Source organism: Schistocerca gregaria, chromosome 1 (assembly GCF_023897955.1).
Source record: "Schistocerca gregaria isolate iqSchGreg1 chromosome 1, iqSchGreg1.2, whole genome shotgun sequence".
NCBI classification, from domain to species: Eukaryota; Metazoa; Arthropoda; class Insecta; order Orthoptera; family Acrididae; genus Schistocerca; species Schistocerca gregaria.
In genome coordinates this window covers 489,864,059-489,889,081 of record NC_064920.1, presented here as the reverse complement: position 1 = coordinate 489,889,081, position 25,023 = coordinate 489,864,059, and the positions used below count along the sequence as shown (strand labels likewise).

Genomic DNA, 25,023 nt, shown 5'->3' with positions numbered 1-25,023 from the left:
ACTTTAACCTATCCATTTCCCTTTTTAAGTTTTCTAACCTACCAGTCTGATTAAGGGATCTGACATTCCAAGTTCCAGTCCATAGATTGACAGTTTTGTTTCTCCTGGTAACGATGTCCTACTGATTAGTCCACACCCGGATATCCAAGAGGCTGCTATCATCATATAACAATACAGTAGAGCTGCATGCCCCTGGGAAAAATAACAACTGTAGTTTCCCCTTGCTTTCAGCCGTTTGCAGTACCAGCACAGCAAGGCCATTTTGGTTGATATTACAAGGCCAGATCAGTCAATCATCCACATTGTTGCCCCTGTAACTATTGGGAAGGCTGCTGCTCCTTTTCAGGAACCACATATTTGTCTGGCCTCTCACCAGATACCCCTCCATTATGCTTGCACCTACGGTAGGGCTATATGTATCGCTGAGGCAGGCAAGTCTGGTGTAAATTATTTTAAAACTGAAAAATATAGCTGCAGCCCACAGTTAGTTTGGACTCAATTAATTTGGTAATTTGAATGACTGTGAAATCGAGTTTCCTTTTGGAAGAAGTGTACTCAGAAATGTTATTGGACTTTGTGCTAATAAATTACTCCAGGTTCTAATGAATGTGAGAATCAAATCGTAATTACACACAAAATGACATTTAAAATTATTGTGGACCAAACAAAATGCTTCCATATTTAAATATTTCACTTTCACTGCAAATAATTTAATTTTCTTCTGACATGAAAAGCTTTTTAAATGACATGGTTATAATGCAAGAAATACTTTTTAATATTCTTTGACCTACACAGAAAAATAAGACTCACATAAAATGATACAACTTGGTAACAACAGGCACTGATCAAGCAACACAAAAGAAGTGGTTCTTTTTGCATTGATGTGTCATATATGTAATTAATTAACACTAATATCTTTGTTTTTTACAAGTGATAATGTTAATGATTATAAAGTTCACATATCACTAGATTTCACAGACGACAAATCACCAGTAAATTACATATTATTTCAATTATTTACACTTAACACCATCATTATACAGATGATTATCTGGGTAAAGCAGGGAAAATTCTTGAATACGGCTCCTTCTTGATTTTTGCTAGCACAATCATATCATCAGCAATCTTCATGGATTTTATTCTTTCTCCTCCCACTACAAATCCTTCTGATTTTTCCAAGCTTTATTAATTAGCTTTTCAGTGTGTATATTGAAAAATGCTTTTAACATACAGCAACTGTGTCTCACACTCTTCCAATACCCATGTCTTCAGTTTCATCTTCTACTACTCAAACTACCACATTCAGTCCCATATATAGTTTGCTTTATCAACAACCTATCCTTTGAACCCATACCAATATCTTTCATAATCTTCATGCATACAACAATCAGTTCTGTTAAATGCTTTTTCCCCGTTGACAAAACAACTGTACGTTTCTTTATTCGTATCCAAAAATCTTTCTTCCATCATCCTCGGACACCCAGCTGCATCTCCTGCCCATCTTTCTTTTCTAAATGCAAACTGATCTTCTTCTGTATTCTCCTCTATTTTCCTTTCTATTCTTCTCAGCACTACTCTGTCCATGGCCTTAGTAACATGGCTTATAAAACAAGCTGTAACACAATCTTTACAATGATTGGCAGTGCATTTCTTTGGTAAGGAAAGCGTTAGGGTCCTAGGGAGACCTTCAAGCCAGATATCTATGTCATATATTCTGTTGATCAGATTTGTAGCTCTATTTATAGTATCATTCCATAAGGCCTTCAGTGCCTTGGATGGCATTTGATCACAACCCACCACTTTCCTTTCCTTAAGATCCTGGGTCACTTTCTCCACCTCCCATTTTTCTATTATTAGTCCCCAGTGATTTTTGTCACATTTTTGGTCATGCTCTAAGACTAATCCTCCACACATAGATCTTCAATGTACTCTTTCCATACATCTTGATTTTCATTCATTGTTGCTTTTCCCTGCTTGTGTAGCATTTCTTGCATGCTAATTTTTCATGGTTCTTTCATTGTTCTACACTTTCCTCACTTTGTTTTTTCATCCTGTCTTCTCCTACTTTCTCAGTAGCCCCCCTCAATTCGTTATTCAGTTTTCTATATTGTCATTTTCTTTCTTGTGAAGAGTCATTTTTCCATTGTCTCCACTTAGCAGTTTTATATAATACATTTTCTATGATTTATTCCTGTTCATTCCTCCAGTTTTGCAACTTCTTACTCCAAAATTTCCAGCATTTCATCTGTGATGGTAAACTGTTTTTCTGATATATCCAAACTTGGTATTAGACTTCCATGTTTCCTTCCATACTATTTTTAAAGAACTTGCCATCTCCATTTTTTAGTTTAGCCAGATTTGACTTCCTCACAGGTTGTTTCTTTTTAATTTGCACCAGCCTAGTTCTTGTGTCTGTTACAAATAAGTTCTGATCTGGATTGGTATCTACCCCAGGGGTAGTTTTAGACAGTCTGATGATGTTTTTAAATCTTTGATTGTTTAAATTTTAAATTATCTGGGTTTTCCATGTAAATAGTCTTCATTTATGATTCCTGAATCCGATGTTGGTAATCTAAAAGCTAAGACCCTTCAAAATCCCACCAGTTTATCTTATCTTCAATTTTGTCATCCTAGTCCATAATCTCCAACACCATTTCCATCCATACATCTTGCCATCATGCTGTTCCAATCTCCCATCATCACTTTTCTTATTTAACCTTTTCCATTTTCTTTAAACACATCTTCTCTCTGTTCATATATATCTTGTCCATCTCTTCCTCATCTGATTCCAATGCAGGCAGTTATGTGCACTTGAACAAATAAGGTATCTACAGGGTCACTCAGTATCTTCATTATGTTTGTATTCAGATTCTTCTTGTACAATAAGTCAACTTCTCCTTCTTTTCCCTTCCACATCACCGTATACCATAAAAAGGAGTAATACCATTTTGGTTGTTTTTACTGGTATTTGCCATGCTATTACAACTGAACTTATGTTATTTTATATTTAAAGTGAGTGGCTCTTTCTAGTCCATTTGATAATAATACAAAATTGAAGCAGGTGAACATATCATGAGTATGGGAAAGTGCTGGTTGGGGTTACCAATGGTGTGGGGTAATTCTGATCAGGGGTTTATTTTGCTTGACTATTGGGGTTACACTTTTCCATAGCTTACAACGATAAAAATTTTACTGTAGTTACGAAATAATTAAATAGGCCTACACGTTTAAATGTACGAACAAGAATAATTTCAAAAATTAAGACATGATTCAATACTCATATTTAAACACTTGTTTCAATACAATCAGTCCTATTCCACAATGCTAACATCAGTGTCAGGGAAAGTAAACGTCCCTCATTTGCAAGACATCAGATTCAGCTCTGTGACAGTTTGTTCTTTTGCTATGTCCATTGTGTCTGCAGAACTTGGGAATACAAAAGAGGTTGTGGCTCCAATGTTACTTTTTCTCGTGAAGTTACTTCATGTCTTTCTTATTATATGGTCAATGAAATGTCAAATTGTTTTCTTCCCTGCTAGCGTGACAAGAACAAGAGCACCACTCAACAGCTGCTGTTCCTTTTTCTGTTTTGACTGAAGTTGAAGTAGTATCTTTGAGGAAGAAGTGACATGATTCTAGCAATTCGGAGCCTGAGTTTCTTGTTTCCAGCATATTTTCATCTTCTTCTGATTCCATATTTTCCTTGTTGTTCTCCATATCACCAGCAACCAAATCCTTAATCACAATGCCTTTTCGGGAGGCACAGTCAAGCACTTCGCAAGACAGACAGGTCTGCTCATATCTGGGTCACCAACTCGAGCTCGCTGGAGATGTTCTTCAAAGGATGCAGTACAGGAGGGTTTATCGCTGCTAACACCATTCTCATTTTGTGAAATCTAACACAACACTTCTTCAGAACAGAAAGGCACAATATCAGTTTTTTAAACCTTGATAATATGTTGGTTGCAGAATTCATACCTATTTTCATCAAAGTTTCTTTCAACAGTTTAGGATATGCTGCATCAGTCCTCTATTGGTTTTCTTCCACTCATCTAATACATATTGCAAAAGAGTGCCATGTCAAGAGGCTGATAACAGTGGGTTGAATTTGGACGCAGGAGGAAATATCTAATGTCATATTCCTCACAAAGTTTGATGACGCTTATCAAGAGGTGACTGTATAAGTCATCCCCAATCATATTCGTAGGTTCTTGCAACTTCTTGGCATAGGGCAACAAAATTTTCATGAACCATGATTCAAACATGTTGAGATTGAACCACCCATTCACATTTCTGTTGTAAACAGCCCCATTGACACCTCCTTCAGTCCAAGTATCATACAGGTGCTTACTTTTGTAAATAGAAAATGGCTGTAACCAAGTTCCACCCTCATATGCTGTCATCATAACACTGATACTAGTTTTAGCTGTGTCTAAAATTCTTTTGGGATGCTTCATGCCTCTTTTGACAAGCATCTTCATCTGTCCTCTGTCATCAGAAAAATTTGTTCCATTTAGTTAACTCCTGCTTGATTAAGGTAACCCTGTATGATGTGATGTACAGCCATATTTCTGAGTGGAAAACCATTCTTGGCACACATCAGTAGATCCTCAACAAGCATTTTCTCCTCTTTGCTATTTAAAGCTGTTGGTGCACCCACCTTGTGTTTATACTTACTCCATAACTTATTGTTAAAGGTTGTGTACAGTACAGCACACTCTTTTGATGCTCTCCTCATGCTCATTTTCCCCTGACCATGGCCTTTACTGAATTTTTTTAGGAAAATGGAACTGTATTTGCACCTTTCAATGGACCCAAGCTTTTTGACATATGTTTTCACCAAGGTCGTTATTACCCTATAACAAGACAACTTTCCATATAAAGCACACTGTAACTTCACAATAGTATTACTTAGAAAATTATGTAAATGTTCATATGATACCCAACCAACTAAGGAATAGTTAACAGTATTAATTTACTCTATTTGTACAGCCTTTAAAACCGAGCAAGGTGACACAGTGGCTTAGCACACTGGACTCGCATTTGGGAGGATGATGCTCCAAACCCGCTTCCGGCCACCCTGATTTAGGTTTTCTGTGATTTACCTAAATCACTTCAGGCAAATGTTGGGATGGGTCCTTTGAAAGGACATGGCCAGCTTCCTTCCCCATCCTTCCCTGATCCATGATTGTGCTCCATCTCTAATGACTTCAATGTCAATGGGACGTTAAACACTAATCTCGTCCTCCTCCCCGCTCTCCCCGCCTGTACAACTTTTCATCTGTAGTTTTCACTGTTAACATTTCTACATGCAATAGATTGTTTATCACAACATTTACTGGCCAATTGTAGGTGACACCTGAGCGAATCCTCGGCACTCAACTAAGTGAACAAAAATGTTACCTTTGTTAATACATTGCACGTTGGCTCCATTATTGTTGCAGTTTTACATGAGAGTTCAACTACAGGCCAAATAATCACTATTGCCCCACTACTCAGTATTGCTCCATTCCATGGCACTCTCTCATGACACATCACAAAGTCCTAAAATACTGACACTATATCTTTTCATTTCCTTCTTCACCTTTTTTTAGTTTATCTTTCTCGTTCATCATTCCCATATTCCAAGTGTAGTGCCAATGGATCGTGCTGACAAGGAGCAAACTGACACAGGAGCATACTACCAAAATCACCCGATGAGGTCACAGGAACCTGTCAAGATGAAACATTGCACGAACCTATCCAAAGAAGCATTTCCACTCTGTGGCTCCATTGTATGTCAGATAGCTACAGAATGACAAGATTAATTTCAAAATGGTATTTTTCCTGAACAGAGAAAACACAGATTATTACAACCAACATCATTGTCAAGTCACCCATCATTGGGAAAAATGTGTTGATTGAAGGGTGAATGTGATGAATATGTACAGAAGGAGTAATAAACTCAGCAAACTTGAAGGTCTCCACTTTTTTCTTAAAGTGACAAAGCCTTATGACGACCCCTCGTAATCATTCTTCCCATGCACCTTTCATGAACTGAACAAATGGTACTCAAAGTATTCCCAACACTGTACTGTGGCTTTCAGACTACAAATGTAGTCATTTCTTTTGTTCTTTTTCAAATTACATGAGTAATCAAAAATTTTGGTCACTACTTGTAGATCAAGCATGATTTCATTTTAAAGACTGTATGTTTTTCAGGCCAAAAAACCTGCACGTTTTGCTGTGGGTGACACAGAGGTGGAGCAACATGGTGCAGACAGGTTTCGACGGAGGTACCTGTCCCGTGTAGGCGGCGGGGCAGCACGAGAGGGTGGTGGGCTATCAGAAGCACAGAAGCCTCTGCAGCAGCTCAGGGAACAGGAGCGCCTCAAGAGGCAGCGATTGAAGGCCAGGCAACGTGACAGGTCCAACATACTGGCCAACACACTCGCACTTGCCTTCCCAGATATGGCCAGGGTGGAGACCCAGGTGGAGGAAGCCATACTCGAAGAGGTGCAGTCAGAGCGCCAGATTGAAGAACTCAAGATGCTCTTCATTGAAGACTACCAGGTTAGTAGCCTTCAGAAGCCTTCTAACAAATCTCCTCCCAAAGTGGACCAGGGAAAACTTTGAGGTCCAGAAACCCCCTACCCACCCCAAAGCAAAAACAGCTGAATTGCAGATCAGATGAATGGGCTCTTTGGAGGAAACTACAAGGTCAACAGTCCTCCCTTCTGAGTGTGGTTATGATTGTGACCAAGGTGCAGCAAGCCTTCCAGAAATAGGGGCAGTTGAATGAATTCAAGATGCTCTTTGTGGAAGATCACCCGGTGAGTAATTTTCAGATATAAGACATTCTGATCAATCTCTTCCAAAACATGATAATGACCAACATCAAACCAGAGTAGAGTCTGAGGAAGGGGAAGTAGTGCTCAGATAGGTGCAGTCAGTCTGCCAAAAGCTGAATTAAATAGCAGAATTAAATATGGTCTTCATTGAAGACTACCATGTTAGTACCCTCAAAGGCGATCCAATAAGACTCCTTCCCTAGATAACCAGGGCTGACTGTGAGATCAAAAAGTCACCCCTCATGCTAAAGCAGTTGGATCATCAGACCAACTAAACAAACTCTTTGAAAGAAACTACCAGGTCAGTAGCTCCATTCTGAAGGCATTCTGAAAATCTGTACCCAAGGATGGTGGCAGCTGAATTCAAGGTCCAAAAAGCCACTTACAAAGAGATTTAGTTGGATGAACTCAAGCCATTCTTTGTGAAAAGCTAACAGGCATGTACTTTTCAGTCAAAAGACATTCTATAAATCTCTTCCCAGATATGGTAGGAACCAATACCAAGCTCTTTGATGACATACTTGAAGAAATGGTATTGCATTGCCAAACTGACAAAAAACCAACAGGCCAGTGACCTCTAGTCCCAAGACATTTGAAAAAATTCACATGTTGACCTTCGCTTTCATTATCTCTCTCTCTTTCATTTTATAAATAAGTTATCAAGCTTTTTACATTACATTTATCCTCTGCTAATCTTTTCATCCCTGAATGTTGATTACACCCAGCATCCTCTGCAATGTAATTTAATTTCTTAAGGGTAACTACAGTATGGAACTGTATGAATACTGTTTTCCTTTAATAAATATTGTTGCCTTCCTTTAAGAAAAGTTGTCAAAATGTTTATTGTATCAAAAGCGAAACTTGCTTGACAGAAATGTAATATTATGACAAGAACCTTCACAAGGGAAATTTTTAAGTACTGCCAATAGACACGTTAGACACATTTAAGAGATTTTTTTTAAAAAAACTGCTTATATCTTTTGGAGCACTTAGTTTCTTTTTCCAAGAAGAGAGAGATGTGTAGTTTGGAAAAAGCTAGAGTAGAAGAGGTGGACTGCTCACAACATAGGTTCAGAGGGACGTATCTGTTCTGAGGATAATGGTAGACAAAGAAAAGCTTTTTATTTTAAATATTATTATTTTCTACTTTCATATGTGTCTATTAACATTTTCTGTAATTTATCCCCCTGCAGATAAGCAATGACCAGCTGTTAAGTCTGCTTGTAATTTTACAATTAAATAAAAAAGTATGCAAATTATGTCCAAAATTAATCACTGTGTTGGATACCAAGGCATATTTGAATTCAGGACAATTAACTGCCAGATACAGTGGCCAGAGAACCGGAAATATCCCTACTGCAGCTGATTGTGACAGCCACAGCAGGGATAATTCAGGTGTCATCACTGTTGAGGCACAGGGGTATTTGTCTTTGGTCAGTTGACAGTCATGAAGCTAATGGATTAACTGTGAGTTTCCTGTAGTGTCTGCCTAGTTTGGCAGACAAGAACTTGTTCATTTAGATTTGGTAGAACAAAGATAATAACAGCCAAGTCAAATGCTGATGGGACAATCTAAAATTAAAGTTTTTTAAACTTGGACACCATACAAGTTAAAGTTCCCGAAGAAGATTTCAGTTTCAGAGTTAATGAAACAAAGTCAAAGTCTGGGGTAGAAACAAAGAAGAGAAGCCTTGCAAGTACAGAAGCTGATCCCTGACACAAGACATGGCATCATCATTACAGCAGCTCCAAGATGATTTCCTGACTGAAGAAATGCACAAGCATTTGGCGTCTGGCCCAGAAAGCTTAGTCAGAGTGAACTGGCTGTGTGCCAGCCTAAATACAGCCCTTGGCATCAGAATACATTTGGTCTTGCTAGCATCAGAATACATTCAGTCTTGTTGATCTAAGAAAGAAGTCCATGGCACCAGTGACCCCTGCTGACACTTTGCTCATCTGATTGTAGAGTGTGTCAGGGGATCCCTTGAACATCTTCTTTAAGAAAGCAGACTGCTTCCATAACTTGGACATAGCTTGGGTTGCTAGCTGGGTAGGCACAAGGCCTACCAAAAGCTTATCTTCTGCTCCCCCTCCCTGAAGAAGCCCGGATGTCTGCTAGTAGTGTGTAGAGCAGCTGAGAGTCCTCAAAACTGTTCAGCTGCAAATGGATGCCAAGATGGGCTGGCACTCACCTGGATATCCATGACTGAGGCCATGCAGCAGATGTAGTTGGATCCAAAGGGGCCAGCAAAACTGATAGCAGTGGAGAAATAGGCAGCTCATAGCCAGTCTGTAAGGAAACCATGTAATGTAAGAGACAAGAGAAGACTGTGTGAGAAAACACGGAAAAGAAGATGGGCGAAACATTTTGCCAAAGCACCTGGAATGTATAGGCATTGATGAAAATGTGCAGGAAGGTAATCTACTGTGTGCAAGCATGCAATTAAATGTGTGGGGAATAGGAGGGGGGGGGGGGGGAGGCACAGCAATGCAAGTGTCCTTGGTACAGTCAGAGGATTTACCATAAGGGAGAATCAATGTGGATGAAGGCTCAGGTGCCGCATCTGAAGGTGGAAGCTGTTGTGGTGTAATCCATTGACAGCAGACCCTGGTGGAGCAATGGGGATGGTGACAGGAGGCATCCAGTGCCGCAATGCTGCTGGCCGCAGGGTATAGCTAAGCTTTGCACCAGATGCAGGAAGCAGTGACAATGGTGTCTGGAGGTGCTCAGCACTGGTGTCATGTTGGTGGTGGCAACTGGATACCTCCAGAGCTGTGAAGACACTGGCCTCAAGTTTGGAGGGACCGGAGACTGTGGACTGAGACTGGAGGAGAGGAACTACACAGGGCAACTCTGATGTCCTGGGCCCTGCAGGCCTGTAAGGTGGTATTGCACCTGCCAGTAGTTGCACAGTAAGGAGAAGATAGATGAGTGTTCCACTGCTGCACTAGCAACGCTGGAATGGGAGTCTCAAAATCTTTTGGTGCAAATGGGTTGAGCACAAATACTGAGGGCCAGTGATGGAAGCTATTGTTTGCTGAAAAAACTGAAGGTCACATGAATGAGAAGAGGCCCACAACATCCACTGTGGACACATGTGAAAAAAGGGCAGACATACCTCATCACCAACATGTATGGGACAAGAGAGTAGACAGCAGGCCCCCCCATGCCACCCCTTCCCCCCCCCCTCCCAAAAAAAAAAAAAAAAAAAACAGAGAGAGAGAGAGAGAGAGAGAGAGAGAGAGAGAGAGAGAGAGAGAGAGAGAGAAAGGAAAAAAAGAAGTTTAAGAAATTGTTTGTATGGATTTGTTAGAACAAAATTTATTTAACAAAAGTGAATATATATATTCCAACATGTGGCTTAGTAGAACGTAAAAATTAATCACCTGACTAAGCCAATTACTTCTTGAGTAAAGAAGAAACATTATTGAAAAGAAAGTCTCTTCACAAATAGAGAAATAACTATAATATTTATAGGGAGGTTGAAGGACTGGACAAGATGGTCACTGGTTGTGGAAGAATGAATAAACATAAATGTTGTTTAAAGCAGGAGGTCCTTAAGAAGAATACAAACACTGTTAGAAAACATATCTAACTAGTAAATACACAAAGCTTAATGATAGCCATTTCACGTCCTGATGGGACAGTCTAAAGTTAAAGTCCTACGAACTTAGACAGACACCTTACAAGTTAAAGTCCCAGAAGGACAGTTCAGCTTCAGAGTTCTGACATGATCGAACACAGTGAGGTCTCAGATAGAAACAAAGTCCAGAAATCAATTCTAGAAACTCAACACTGACACAAAAGATGGTGCTGTTAGTGTGATGGCACTAGAGTGAGTTCCTGATTGAGGAAATGCATAAGCATTCAGCACTGGCTCTCCAGGGCCCATTTGCTGGCCTAAATACAGTGCCCGGCACCAGGACACGTTTGGTCTTTTTTTCCATCCTGTGACTGTCCACAGTGCCAACAACCTACACTGGTGCTTTGGTCACCATCTGGTTGTTGAAAGTATCATGGGAGCCCTTGAGTGTCTTTCAAAGAAAGCAGGCTGCCAGTGTAACTTAAATGTAGTTCATGTTGCTGGTTGCACTTACCTTACATCTTTTTGTACAGAAGATCTATGGATTGAATTTTTCAGTAGCAAAGTTTTCAGTAATGCTAATTTTAAATTTATGATTGCTAATAAGTTGTTTAATCAGGGTTTTTTCTGTGGTTATCATGCAGAGAGAACTTATCACTCGTCATTGAATTGTAATGGCAATTTTTAATCATTTTATTAAGGGTCCTCATACTTCCTTCAGAATACGCTGTAGGGACAGAGAATACAAAAACCAATTTGATAAGCTTTGTTAGTTTCTTATAAATATTTTGAAGATCATTGTCCACTATGAATTTACAAAATTCTGCAGATGTTAAATATTTATGTTGTCAATATAAATTTTTTGTTACAATATTATGAAAAGGATAGTTGCTGCTCACCACACAGATTTGAGTCAGAGAAAGGCACAACAAAATAACTGTTAGTTTTTTTAGTTATGCCTATCAAAAACTCAGCATTTCCACCATATGCTGAGAAGCAACTATGCTTCTCATAGCACTGTCACATTCCATCCTAGATTTTCCATTGTTTAAATTCTTCCTAACTCTTTCATGTCACTCTTTGTTGAAGAATGAGTAAATTGTGAGAAGACCATTCAGTTGCGTTGTTGGGAAATTTGATTTATAAATCCCAAACTAATTTTTAAGAAGCAGATATCATAAGATAACATCTTAATGGATTGGAAGTCACACCTACTAACATTCATTCCATTGTGGAATTTCTTGTTACAGCTTTCAGTAGATGAGGCCACAGTTTTTTTCCAACATCATATCCTTTAACAAGTGGAAGGTCTTCTTTATTTCAGCATAGCACATATCGATATCAAATGCAATTTTGTGTTATGAAGTGCTTAGCGATGGTTAATATATACAAATATTTCTTTGTCAAGGCAAAGCAGGAATAAGAACTGTATTTTATTAAGACTACTACACAGGCTACAAGCACTGTTGAATGACTGTTTCACAAACTTCATCATCTGTGATGGTATTTTGGAACATGTCTTTCAACTCATAGTATTTAAGATATATTGCCTGAACAGGTTGTGAACTGACATTCAAGTGTGTAAAACATGTTTGAGGCATTCTGCATTCTTTATTTTCTAAAAATTGTGTGCTGTTCAAGGACTTGCTTAAAGTGAATGGGAATACCACACAATTGTATGTAACAGCACTAGATTGTTTTTTATCCTAACAGTCCAAAAAAACAGCTCATGGGCATTTTCACTTAAAAATTTTTCGTCACGTTTAGCTGTTGTTACTGAAGCTCCACCACATATTTGCCTCACTGTTTTGTCACTACCTCCCAAAACATCAAGTGAATTGAGTATAACTTCTGATAAATGCTAAGCAGTTTTGTCTCTAGAAACATTACCAAACATAATGGGGCAGTCTTGTGTACAAAACCAGAGAATAATACTCATTTGTGACTTACAAGAAACATTCAGGGTTTCATCTGGTTGCACTCCAACAAATGCACATGGCAGTAACTCTTCTTTAATGTGATTGTTAATGAGCTCAGTAACCAATTCAATTAATTCATCTTGAATTGTGCTTGATGTTCCTTTTGATTCCAGATGTACTCTGCAAGTGTTCAGGAATAAACTGTTGCTGACTATACAATAGTTCGAATAAGTCAGAGTAATTCCCTTTATTGTCAGACCTTTCAGCTTCAAAGTTTCCCCTGAATTCAAGCTCTTGCCTGAGAAACAAACATCAATAAGTCTCTCAATCATGAATCTGTTTTGTTTCACAACCACATTATGTTCCATGGCTATAAGTTTGGCTCCTGCAGAAACTGAACTTTCAATTTTTCCATGACTCAACAACTGAAAACTCTCTTGATTCCAATGATGTCCTCATGAATTCTGATGTTTCTCATTTTTACTATCCTTTTTTTTTCACACATTCTCCTAAAGGAACTGCCATTCACTCTTTTTCAGTCCCACGCCTGCCAAAGCAATTTATTTGTTACAGAGCAACCTGCAAGCCAAGGAGACTTTTTATAACAAGAAAATTCAAATGTTCTGTTTGGTTTCCCATAAACCATTTTTAATGTCAAAGTGTGGTGTGAATTGCTTATCTTTATAAGTGCACTCTGTTTCTAAGTCTAGTTTGAAAATGTTTTGTCATCTAATTCACAAAGTAAAGACACAATTACTCCCTCTTTCACAAGGCATAATATAAGCCATTAATCATATACACTCATGAATTATACCACTAAAACCAAGTTTTGTTAAACCAGAACTGAAAAGCATGTGACATAACACCCAATTTCACAGCTGAGGTAAGCCTCACTGTCACACTACTATGACACATGACTGGCTGCTGCCCTGCCAGCTGCTGTGTGGAAACAAAGGACTATTTCTAGATGCTTCCAGTGAACTCTCAACTCATGGATTGAGTGAATAAAACTGTAGTAACATACAAAACAGACTTACACTGTTTTCAATGAATTGTTATATTGTAAATGTAAGATTTCTACCAAATTTTGAGTAGGCGAAGCCTCGAAAGCCTCTGAAGAACTTCCCCACTGCCAGCTGAACTGCTTAGAGTGACAAACGAGCTGCAGTAGGTGAATCATCTACCCTGACATGACACACCACCTTCGAGCTATTTCCCTTCAAATTTACTCCTTTCTTGCTTTTAGACTGAACAGTACCCTTTTCTGCATGAGGACTGCATTTAGTCCTTCTGGGGTGCAAACAGATGTATGGTCCATGCTGGAAGATGTACAGGGTTGCATGTGAGATGACAATACATGACTTGAATACAGACTTGAACTTTTAGTGCTGTCACTGAAACTACTAAAATACTGGAAGGAAGTTTCCCCTTGTCAGTACTTCTTTTACAATCTCCCAAAACTTTCATATTACTTAGGGCCTTCATAAACTGCAGATTCTGCACACCAGAAGTAAATGTTATAGTTAGTCTCTTGTCAGTTGTTTTTAATTTAGTTCAAGCCCCGCAACAGTCAAATAATAAAAAAAATTGTGTTTCATTCAGAAATTAGAAAGACTAAAGATATCATTTCAAAATTGGGGGCACTTTTCTGAAAATGTGAAACTACATATTTTTCTAATTTAGCAAAAGTGGCTAGGATATCTATAACAAATTTACAACTTGTGATGTGATTGTGACATGATAATTTAACAAATAATCTCAAATCAAAGTATCCTGTCTTCCTTATGTTTTTCATTTCTGGTACTTTTAGTTAAGAAATGTATTTAATGAAACATTTCATGCAAGTTGGAGTATACTACAAAGGATTAATAACAACACTATAAAGAAATTACAGAATATGTCTGGTAAAATATATTAGTCAAAATTTGACATTGTGTCCACTCCCATCTCCAATAGCCACCAACATCTTTGGTAAAGTTTCTCTTCTCAGTGACAGTATTCTCTTAAAATGACAGGGTATAATGAGTCACCCACCTGTAACATTATCTTTTTTATAAATACACTCCTGGAAATTGAAATAATAACACCATGAATTCATTGTCCCAGGAAGGGGAAAATTTATTGACACATTCCTGGGGTCAGGTACATCGCATGATCACACTGACAGAACCACAGGCACATACACAGGCAACAGAGCATGCACAATGTCGGCACTAGTACAGTGTATATCCACCTTTCGCAACAATGCAGGCTGCTATTCTCCCATGGAGACGATCGTAGAGATGCTGGATGTAGTCCTGTGGAACAGCTTGCCATGCCATTTCCACCTGGCGCCTCAGTTGGACCAGCGTTCGTGCTGGATGTGCAGACCGCGTGAGACGACGCTTCATCCAATCCCAAACATGCTCAATGGGGGACAGATCCGGAGATCTTGCTGGCCAGGGTAGTTGACTTACACCTTCTAGAGCACGTTGGGTGGCACGGGATACATGCGGACGTGCATTGTCCTGTCTAGGAATGGTAGAACGATGGGTTCGATGACGGTTTGGATGTACCGTGCACTATTCAGCGTCCCCTCGACAATCACCAGAGGTGTACGGCCAGTGTAGGAGATCGCTCCCCACACCATGATGCCGGGTGTTGGCCCTGTGTGCCTCGGTCATATGCAGTCCTGATTGTGGCGCTCACCTGCACGGCGCCAAACACGCATACGACCATCATTGGCACCAAGGCAGAAGCGACTCTCATCGCTGAAGACGACACGTCTCCAATCGTCCCTCCATTCACGCCTGTCACGACACCACTGGAGGCGGGCTGCACGATGTTGGGGCGTGAGCGGAAGATGGCCTAACGGTGTGCGGGACCGTAGCCCAGCTTCATGGAGACGGTTGCGAATGGTCCTCGCCGATACCCCAGAAGCAACAGTGTCCCTAATTTGCTGGGAAGTGGTGGTGCGGTCCCCTACGGCACTGCGTAGGATCCAACGGTCTTGGCGTGCATCCGTGCGTCGCTGCGGTCCGGTCCCAGGTCGACGGGCACGTGCACCTTCCGCCGACCACTGGCGACAACATCGATGTACTGTGGAGACCTCACGCCCCACGTGTTGAGAAATTCGGCGGTACGTCCACCCGGCCTCCCGCATGCCCACTATACGCCCTCGCTCAAAGTCCGTCAACTGCACATATGGTTCACGTCCACGTTGTCGCGGCATGCTACCAGTGTTAAAGACTGCGATGGAGCTCCGTATGCCACGGCAAACTGGCTGACACTGACGGCGGCGGTGCACAAATGCTGCGCAGCTAGCGCCATTCGACGGCCAACACCGCGGTTCCTGGTGTGTCCGCTGTGCCGTGCGTGTGATCATTGCTTGTACAGCCCTCTCGCAGTGTCCGGAGCAAGTATGGTGGGTCTAACACACTGTTGTCAATGTGTTCTTTTTTCCATTTCCAGAAGTGTATAAACAACTAATACCATATATACTATAGTTCTTGCATAGCTTAAAATTATCACAGCTGTTTCACTAAAAGAATTCATATGATTTTGTATACAATGTATTATATTTCAGACTAAAATGTATAAAAACGAAATTAATGTGTTACAATCGATATGTACTAACATTTAAAATTACTCTTCTTTTAAAAACAATTGAAATTACATAATTTGTGTCATACTTAAAATTCATATTATTAATTGCGCAATCTAATGCTAATTATTAATTTATTTCTAGATTGATTCATAAAATAATGATATAGTGTAGTGATGATTCATATTTTGTCTTGTAAACCTTTTTTCTTTGTAAACTCTTTGGGAATTGTGAGTACCACAGAATTTAAGTAGTAGTGGGCATGTCGCAGATGGAAGAATACGTTTTTATATCTGTCACCAACAACACACTTATTGGTTTTTTGAATGTGGAAATTATAAAGTTGGTGTGATTTAGAAGAATGGGATAAAATAAAAGAAAATCATAGCAACAAGCAAATCTTCATCAGCTATTTTGTCTGCAGGATCCATTAAATCAAAATTTCAGCAGCAAGAATGTACTCCTGGACTTAGAGCCTACAACAACAACAACAACAACAACAACAACAACAACAATGAGATAATCAAGATGAATAAAAAGTTCTTCTTTTGTAACCTTACTTCTCTCAAAGTTTTCAAAATTTGTGCAAAGAATGAAACTTTAATGGTGATGTGTGGGAGAGTAAGATTACAAGTGGTGGCTCATCCACGATCTGTTGACTGATAACGAAGTTTTGTCTGTTGCACAAGAAGAATGGATTTTGGATATGTTTATTTGCAGTTTTTATGTAAATGAAGATTTGGAAGCTCCAATTACTCGACAAAAGAAGATACGCAACAAAATCGTATAAGCAGTGACGAGAAATTGATATAATATCATCAATGACAGACCAGATGTATTGAAAGGGGACTTAACAACTGTGATAAAGTACATCAGAAAAGATAAGCTCAAATGATTTGCGAAATTAATTCTTCTTGGTGGACTCTTGTAATTGCTAGCAAAATGAAGAAAGACGAGGGTAGTGGTGATGAAGTGAAAGCTGTAGCACCAAACCTAGACGTGTTTGAACCAAGTGAAAATATAGTTAGCAAAGAAACAGTGAAAACTGATATTTTGCAGTTGATTTCAGTAAAATTGGAGGAGATGAAGATGGGCAACAATAACAAATTTAGTGCAGTCAATGATCAGTTAACAGAAATTCAAACTGAAAACTATAGTAAAATGGACGAGGTACAACACCAAATACACCAACTTAGTAACCTGATTTTGGAACTAAAAGAAATGGGTTATCAGATGGATTAAAAAGGTGAATGAAAAAGTAAGTATATTAGAAGATAAATTTATTGTTTTGGAAAATGAGTTCATGGCCCAATCTGCACAACAAGCAAAGAATGTTAATGACATCAGAGTTCAACAGAAAGCCACAGCAGAAAGAATGGAACAGAACTTTATTAGATCAAAAAATTTTAAATGTTGAAAACAGTATGCTAACTAACATAAATGTTTTCGATCACAAATTTCAGTACTCCAGGAAAATTATATTCACAATAATCTGTATTCAAACAATGGTACTGCATGGTCCAACATTACAATCAAAAGTTTTCCATCAGACAATTTACATCCAATGGATTTTCTGCACCACTGTAGAGATAGTTTTGTGTCAGATATGAGTGACGAGCAAAAGATTAAATTTGTTAAATGAGGTCTTGAAGACGAAGCTTTGTCTTAGGGTAAATCTAAATTTAAGTCAGTGGGAGACATACCAAAATTTAGAAAAAAGGTTTTTAAATAAATTTTGGTCAGATGCTGAACGAGAGAGAGTTAAAAGTGAATTTCTGAATGGCTCAAACTATAGGAATAGAGATGATACACTGATAGAATTTTGTAAGAATCAACTTAAGAAATTAGCACACGTTGACAGACCACTTGACGAAAAGACATTAATTGATGCACTAAAGAGGAGATTACCAGAAAGGTTGCAGTGGGATTTAGTATACAGACCTAACAGTTGTATAGAACAATTTTTACAATATATAGACAGGCTGGATAGGACAGTAGAAAGAAACATGTACCATAATAACCGAAATCATAGAGATCACAATGGCAACAACTACAGAAACAGAGATAGTGGTAACTTTAATCAGGGTCAACATGGTAATAGAGACAGAAACTTTGAACATCAGCAGAATAAGAACAATGGAGATAACTATGGGCAATATAATAAGAGAAACAATCATAAAGGCAACTATTCGGGAAACGGTGGTCCGCCTGAATGAGGGTCCACAGTTTTCGGGTGAGGAGACCCAACAATTTACACACACATTTAGAGAATAGTAGTATTAATACTGTAGGACAAATATCTGAATGTGAACAGAAGGAACATCAGAGTTCTAATTTTATGTTTCGATCAAAAGTTTTGGAATACTATGTTTAATTATAATTATGTAGATACTAATCACAAACCTGAATGTCAGTGTAATGAGAATTTTGATGTAGTGTGTGCTAATGATTTCTTCTCTTGGTCAGAAAACAGTGTTATTGATATATGCCAAACAAGTGATGACTATATTGGATCTGAATCAGGTGGTATTTTTGATGTAGGTGTGAATGAGAACTGTGAAATGACTGAGGTTGGTGAGTCTGAGACTGGTAGCTTATTGCAAATGAATGTAAGCGAGGAGTGTGACTTTGATAGTGATGATAATTGTGTTGTTAATCATTTTATTGATGAAGTAAATCTGGAAGAATATGATGACGATAATGATGGTGATGATGATGAGTATCAGTTTTGCGGAGTTTAAGAATAGTATTATAAATAATATAATATATAATAATAATAATTAATAATATATATATAATAGTTCCATAGTTATTCGTGAATGCAGCTAACATAACTGATGTTTGTTATAATGAAAGTGAGAGTTATGGAATACCAGTCCAGTCAAAGCAGTTTTTCGTTCATGTCATGCAAAGTAATGATCCAAACAGTGAAGGTGAGTTATCTGTAAGCCTAGAGAATAAAGGTGATTTTTTTGTAATTTGTTTGGTACCAAATTGATGATAATGTAGATAAATTTCCATTGTGGACTAAGTTAGCTGTAGTTAGTCAAAACTTATATCCATATTGGTGGAATGAAGTGAAAGAAGATCTAAGTAGGGAATGTAATTTTGACAGTAATGTATTTTGTGTTCCTTCTGTAATAAGTAATGTTAATTGTGCTGTGAAACCTATTCAGTATGTTCAATGTTTACCTGTCAACATGTGTAACCAAAGTAATGTTATGATACCAATAAAGTTGAAAAACCCTCCAAAAGCAGTGTAGATGTAGCATTTGATGAAACTGAAAGTGATCTTTTACATGAAGTTTCTAATAACAAAGATGATAATTCAGATTTTGGATGTCCTTACATTAAGATTTATCAGTGGGAAGGGAACTGTTTGACTGATACAGGTAGTCCAGTTTATGACATATCTGAACAATTTAGAGACAAGATTAAATATAGTAATAATTTTGTGGAAATGTCCATTGCACTTGTACAGATAAGAGGAGTAACTGGTAAGCGAAGCAAGTATGTAAAATGTCAAGTACTGTTGACGTTTAGTATAGAGGACAAGAGATATGCCCATGGATGCATAGTGATACCTAGTCTAGAAGAAAATATTCACTATGTCTGTAGATTTATAATACTATATAATTGTGTTTTCCTTGCCCTGAATGTAGTATGTAAGATCATGTAGTTTTTAAAGTTGTGTCTTATCTATTGACTAAGGGAGATGATGAAACAGCAGCGGTAAAGGAGAAAGCAGACACATGATGGTAAAGGTAGATTTTCTATGTTTGAAGTAGGAGATCTTATGTTGGTGACAGCCCAAGAGAAATCTAAAGTGTTGATAGAAATTATCCATAAATATCTAATTTTACTTCGTTTTTTTTTTCCATTGTCATGAATTTAGTGTATAAGACGATATGATTTCTAGAGTTCTATTTTATCCATTGACTGAGTTTAAATCTATCTGTAGATTCATATGACTACATAACTGTGTTTTGTTTGTCTGGAATTTATAATACTATATAATTGTGTTTTCCTTGCCCTGAATGTAGTATGTAAGATCATGTAGTTTTTAAAGTTGTGTCTTATCTATTGACTAAGGGAGATGATGAAACAGCAGGGGTAAAGGAGAAAGCAGACACATGATGGTAAAGGTAGATTTTCTATGTTTGAAGTAGGAGATCTTATGTTGGTGACAGCCCAAGAGAAATCTAAAGTGTTGATAGAAATTATCCATAAATATCTAATTTTACTTCGTTTTTTTTTTTTTTTTCCATTGTCATGAATTTAGTGTATAAGACGATATGATTTCTAGAGTTCTATTTTATCCATTGACTGAGTTTAAATCTACCTGTAGATTCATATGACTACATAACTGTTTTTTGTTTGTCTGGAATTTAGTATGTAAGATGATGTGATTTTTAAAGTTTTGTCTTATCTATTGACTGGATTAAAATCTATGATACACTTTATAATTATGCTCTGTAATAGATTTATGCTTTAGAATTTAATATACACTTCTGGAAATTGAAATAAGAACACCATGAATTCATTGTCACAGGAAGGGGAAACTTTATTGACACATTCCTGGGGTCAGATACATCACATGATCACACTGACAGAACCACAGGCACATAGACACAGGCAGCAGAGCATGCACAATGTCGGCACTAGTACAGTGTATATCCACCTTTCGCAGCAATGCAGGCTGCTATTCTCCCATGGAGATGATCGTAGAGATGCTGGATGTAGTCCTGTGGAACAGCTTGCCATGCCATTTCCACCTGGCGCTTCAGTTGGACCAGCGTTCGTGCTGGACATGCAGACCGCGTGAGACGACGCTTCATCCAGTCCCAAACATGCTCAATGGGGGACAGATCCGGAGATCTTGCTGGCCAGGGTAGTTGACTTAAACCTTGTAGAACACGTTGGGTGTTACGGGATACATGCGGACGTGCATTGTCCTGTTGGAACAGCAAGTTCCTTGCCGGTCTAGGAATGGTAGAACGATGGGTTCGATGACGGTTTGGATATACCGTGCACTATTCAGTGTCCCCTCGACGATCACCAGAGGTGTACGGCCAGTGTAGGAGATCGCTCCCCACACCATGATGCCGGGTGTTGGCCCTGTGTGCCTCGGTCGTATGCAGTCCTGATTGTGGCGCTCACCTGCACGGCGCCAAACACGCATACGACCATCATTGGCACCAAGGCAGAAGCGACTCTCATCGCTGAAGACGACACGTCTCCATTCGTCCCTCAATTCACGCCTGTCGCGACGCCACTGGAGGCGGGCTGCACGATGTTGGGGCGTGAGCGGAAGACGGCCTAACGGTGTGCGGGACCGTAGCCCAGCTTCATGGAGACGGTTGCGAATGGTCCTCGCCGATACCCCAGGAGCAACAGTGTCCCTAATTTGCTGGGAAGTGGCGGTGCGGTCCCCTACGGCACTGCGTAGGATCCTACAGTCTTGGCGTGCATCCGTGCGTCGCTGCGGTCCGGTCCCAGGTCGACAGGCACGTGCACCTTCCGCCGACCACTGGCAATAACATCGATGTACTGTGGAGACCTCACGCCCCACATGTTGAGCAATTCGGCGGTACGTCCACCCGGCCTCCCGCATGCCCACTATACGCCCTCGCTCAAAGTCCGTCAACTGCACATACGGTTCACGTCCACGCTGTCGCGGCATGCTACCAGTGTTAAAGACTGCGATGGAGCTCCGCATGCCATGGCAAACTGGCTGACACTGACGGCGGCGGTGCACAAATGCTGCGCAGCCAGCGCCATTCGACGGCCAACACCGCGGTTCCTGGTGTGTCCGCTGTGCCGTGCGTGTGATCATTGCTTGTACAGCCCTCTCGCAGTGTCCGGAGCAAGTATAGTGGGTCTGACACACCGGTGTCAATGTGTTCTTTTTTCCATTTCCAGGAGTGTATAAATACCATGAGACTAAATGAGTAGAGCTTTTTACAGTTTTGAAATGGGACAATAATCATAATTTGTACTGTAAACATTAGAAATAGTATCTGAGAATATCTGTGTGTATTACCTTATTAGTCCATTCTTTTCATTGCATTTAACTTTGTTTGTTCATGTTTCTTACGTGAACACTTTTTAATTTTACCTGACATAAATCCCATGACTATGTAAAATGAAGATGGAGAGCATATCTCATGTGATGTGAAGGATGTATTGAACAACATATTTAGTACACAAAACAATGTTTCAAGATTTGATGTGAATGCTAGACAGGAAGTTATCTATCTGCTGCAGCATGTGATGAGAACTCTAAAGAGGAAGCTAGAGGATGTTGGTGGATCCATTCCCCACACTGCTGTATGGCTGTACACTGCTGGACCAGTCATCTTGCAAGAGACTGAGAAGTCCATATATCAGTGGTTTGATTTGGTATAACAAGCTACCAAACTCTCTAAGAACGTACACGGGAAATCTTTTTAAAACAAAATTAAAATCTTTTCTAACAGAAAAATGTTTATATTGTTTCAATGAATTTTAAGATAGTGATTGTAACATGAGGCATTAGCATATCAGTTGTAATGTGATGAATGTAAAAAATAGACATAAGAAGCAACAGCTACAGAATATAGTGTATTTTATAAGTATAAATATAACCATAGTATTAATTCTGATGTTTGCAAAAGCCATCATTATGATGGCTCCATGCAAAGAAAATGTAAATAAATAAATAAAAAATAAATAACAATCATAGATGACGGATAACATACTCAAGCATCTGTCAACTAGAATGTGTGTTATGTCTGATATTTGTGAATTGTTAACCAAGGCTGCTAAAGACAGTGTTACTCAGAATAAATGCATGTTTTTTGTTTTATTGGGTGACTGACCCTCCAATCATTATGTAACTTTAAATCAGTGTACTTTTTTTTATCAATTTTAAATGAATTTTCTAGGTCTTTGTGTGGTCATCATGACTGTTTTTTTTTTTGTGTGTGTGTGTGTGTGTCAGAGAGAGAGAGAGAGAGAGAGAGAGAGAGAGAGAGAGAGAGAGAGAGAGAGAGAGAGAGAGAGAGAGTGTACCCAAGGAGAAAGTACAACCATTGATTGAATCTAGATGCTTCTCACAATTACTCACACATAATTGAACTCATTGATATGATTATGGCTTTCATTCATTTTGTTGTGTGGAAATATTTTGCTGGTTTGTACCCAGTGGCGTTTGGAATCATGGGTCAATCCCCACATTGTAAACTTAGGCCCTAATATTTTTCCATTATTTTGTCCTTTCATGAGTCAACATATCTGTAAATACTATAGTTTATATTGCTGATTAATTGCTACTCATGATCGAGTATATTCTTCTGGTCTGTACCCATCATTGAGAGTTTTTCGAGTTGGCTCACTCGTTGTACACATAGCCTCTGAAATTTTTTATCTTCTTTTTTGAAGATTTTGAAGGTTTGATTTCTTGTAATTTACATTGTCTCTGTAATTATTTCTGTAGTTTAGTGGTGCAATGTTGTAGTTTTGATCTTGTATTATTTGCCTTGTGATGGTATGTTCCACAGATATGAAAATCTGAATGCCATATCCTGATAAATGTATAGTTTATGATTTGTACAGTATATATTTTTCTTATGTTCTCTGTAATATGTTACGTATCAGATACTGCTATACATCTATCAGCTATCCTCGACATATTTTGAATGCCGCTTGGCAAACCTTATAGTCTGTCACAGGGGGATATTATAATGAATCACCCTCCTCTAACATTACCTTTTTTTACAGAAATAACTGATACCATGTATACTATCAATTCTTACATGGGTTAAAATTATCTCAGCTGATTCACTAAAGGAATTCATATGATTTTGTATACAATGTATTTATTTCAGGCTAAAATGTATAAAAAAGAAATAAATGTTTTACAGTTGATATGTACTAACAGTTAAAATTACTCTTTTTTTAAAAATAATTGAAATTTCAAAATTTGTGTCATACTTAAAATTCATATTGCTAATTGCACAATCTAACACTAATTATTAAAATTAATTTCTAGAACAATTTATAAAATAATGATATATTTTACTGATTATTCATCTTTTGTTTTGTAAAGTCTTTTGCTTTTTAGGCTCTTTGGAAATTGTGAGTACTGCAGAATGTAAGTATTAGTGGGCATGTCTCTGAGGGAAGTAGATGTTTTTATAAGTGTATCACCAACAATGTAATTATTGGTTTTTTGAATGTGGAAATTGTGAAGTTGGTGTAATTTAGAAGAATGGGCTAAAATAAAAGAACATATAAGCAACAGGCAAATCTCCATCAGTTATTTCACCTGCAGGAACCTGTTAAATAAAAATTTCAGCAGCAAGAATGTACCCCTGGACTTGGAGCCTAATTTTACTCCTCTCGAAGTTTTCAAAATTTGTGCAAAGAATGAGAACATTAATGGTGATGTGTGGGAGGGAAAGGTTATAAGGGTCAATAAAATGACCATACACAAAAAGCACCAGGTGGTTATGATTAATGTGCAGCACTTGACAGTGGTCCAGTGTGAGTTTTAATTATCATCATCATCATCATCATCATGATGTGGTCTTCAGTCCTGAGACTGGTTTGATGCAGCTCTCCATGCTACTCTATCCTGTGCAAGCTTCTTCATCTCCCAGTACCTACTGCAACATACATCCTTCTGAATCTGCTTAGTGTATTCATCTCTTGGTCTCCCTCTACGATTTTTACCCTCCACACTACCCTCCAATACTAAATTTGTGATCCCTTGATGCCTCAACACATGTCCTACCAACCGATCCCTTCTTTTAGTCAAGTTGTGCCACAAATTTCTCTGCTCCCCAATCCTATTCAATACTTCCTCATTAACTATGTGATCTACCCATCTAATCTTCAGCATTCTTCTGTAGCACCACATTTCAAAAGCAAAACTTCTTTACCACTTTAAGTGTCTCATTTCCTAATCTAATTCCCTCAGCATCACCCGACTTAATTCGAATACATTCCATTATCCTCGTTTTGCTTTTGTTGATGTTCATCTTATACCCTCCTTTCAAGACACTATCCATTCCATTCAACTGCTCTTCCAAGTCTTTTGCTGTCTCTGACAGAATTACAGTGTC

At 38.6% G+C, this 25,023-nt stretch overlaps 1 protein-coding gene across 1 annotated transcript in view; it reads left to right on the top strand.

The window, feature by feature from the left end:
* Positions 1–25,023, top strand: part of LOC126355025 (dynein axonemal intermediate chain 3-like) — a 199,146-nt gene that overhangs the window by 159,332 nt on the left and 14,791 nt on the right. Inside the window, exon 10 of the mRNA XM_050005208.1 lies at positions 6,202–6,552. Coding sequence (XP_049861165.1) covers positions 6,202–6,552 — 351 coding nt within the window. The remainder of the gene's footprint in view (positions 1–6,201; positions 6,553–25,023) is intronic.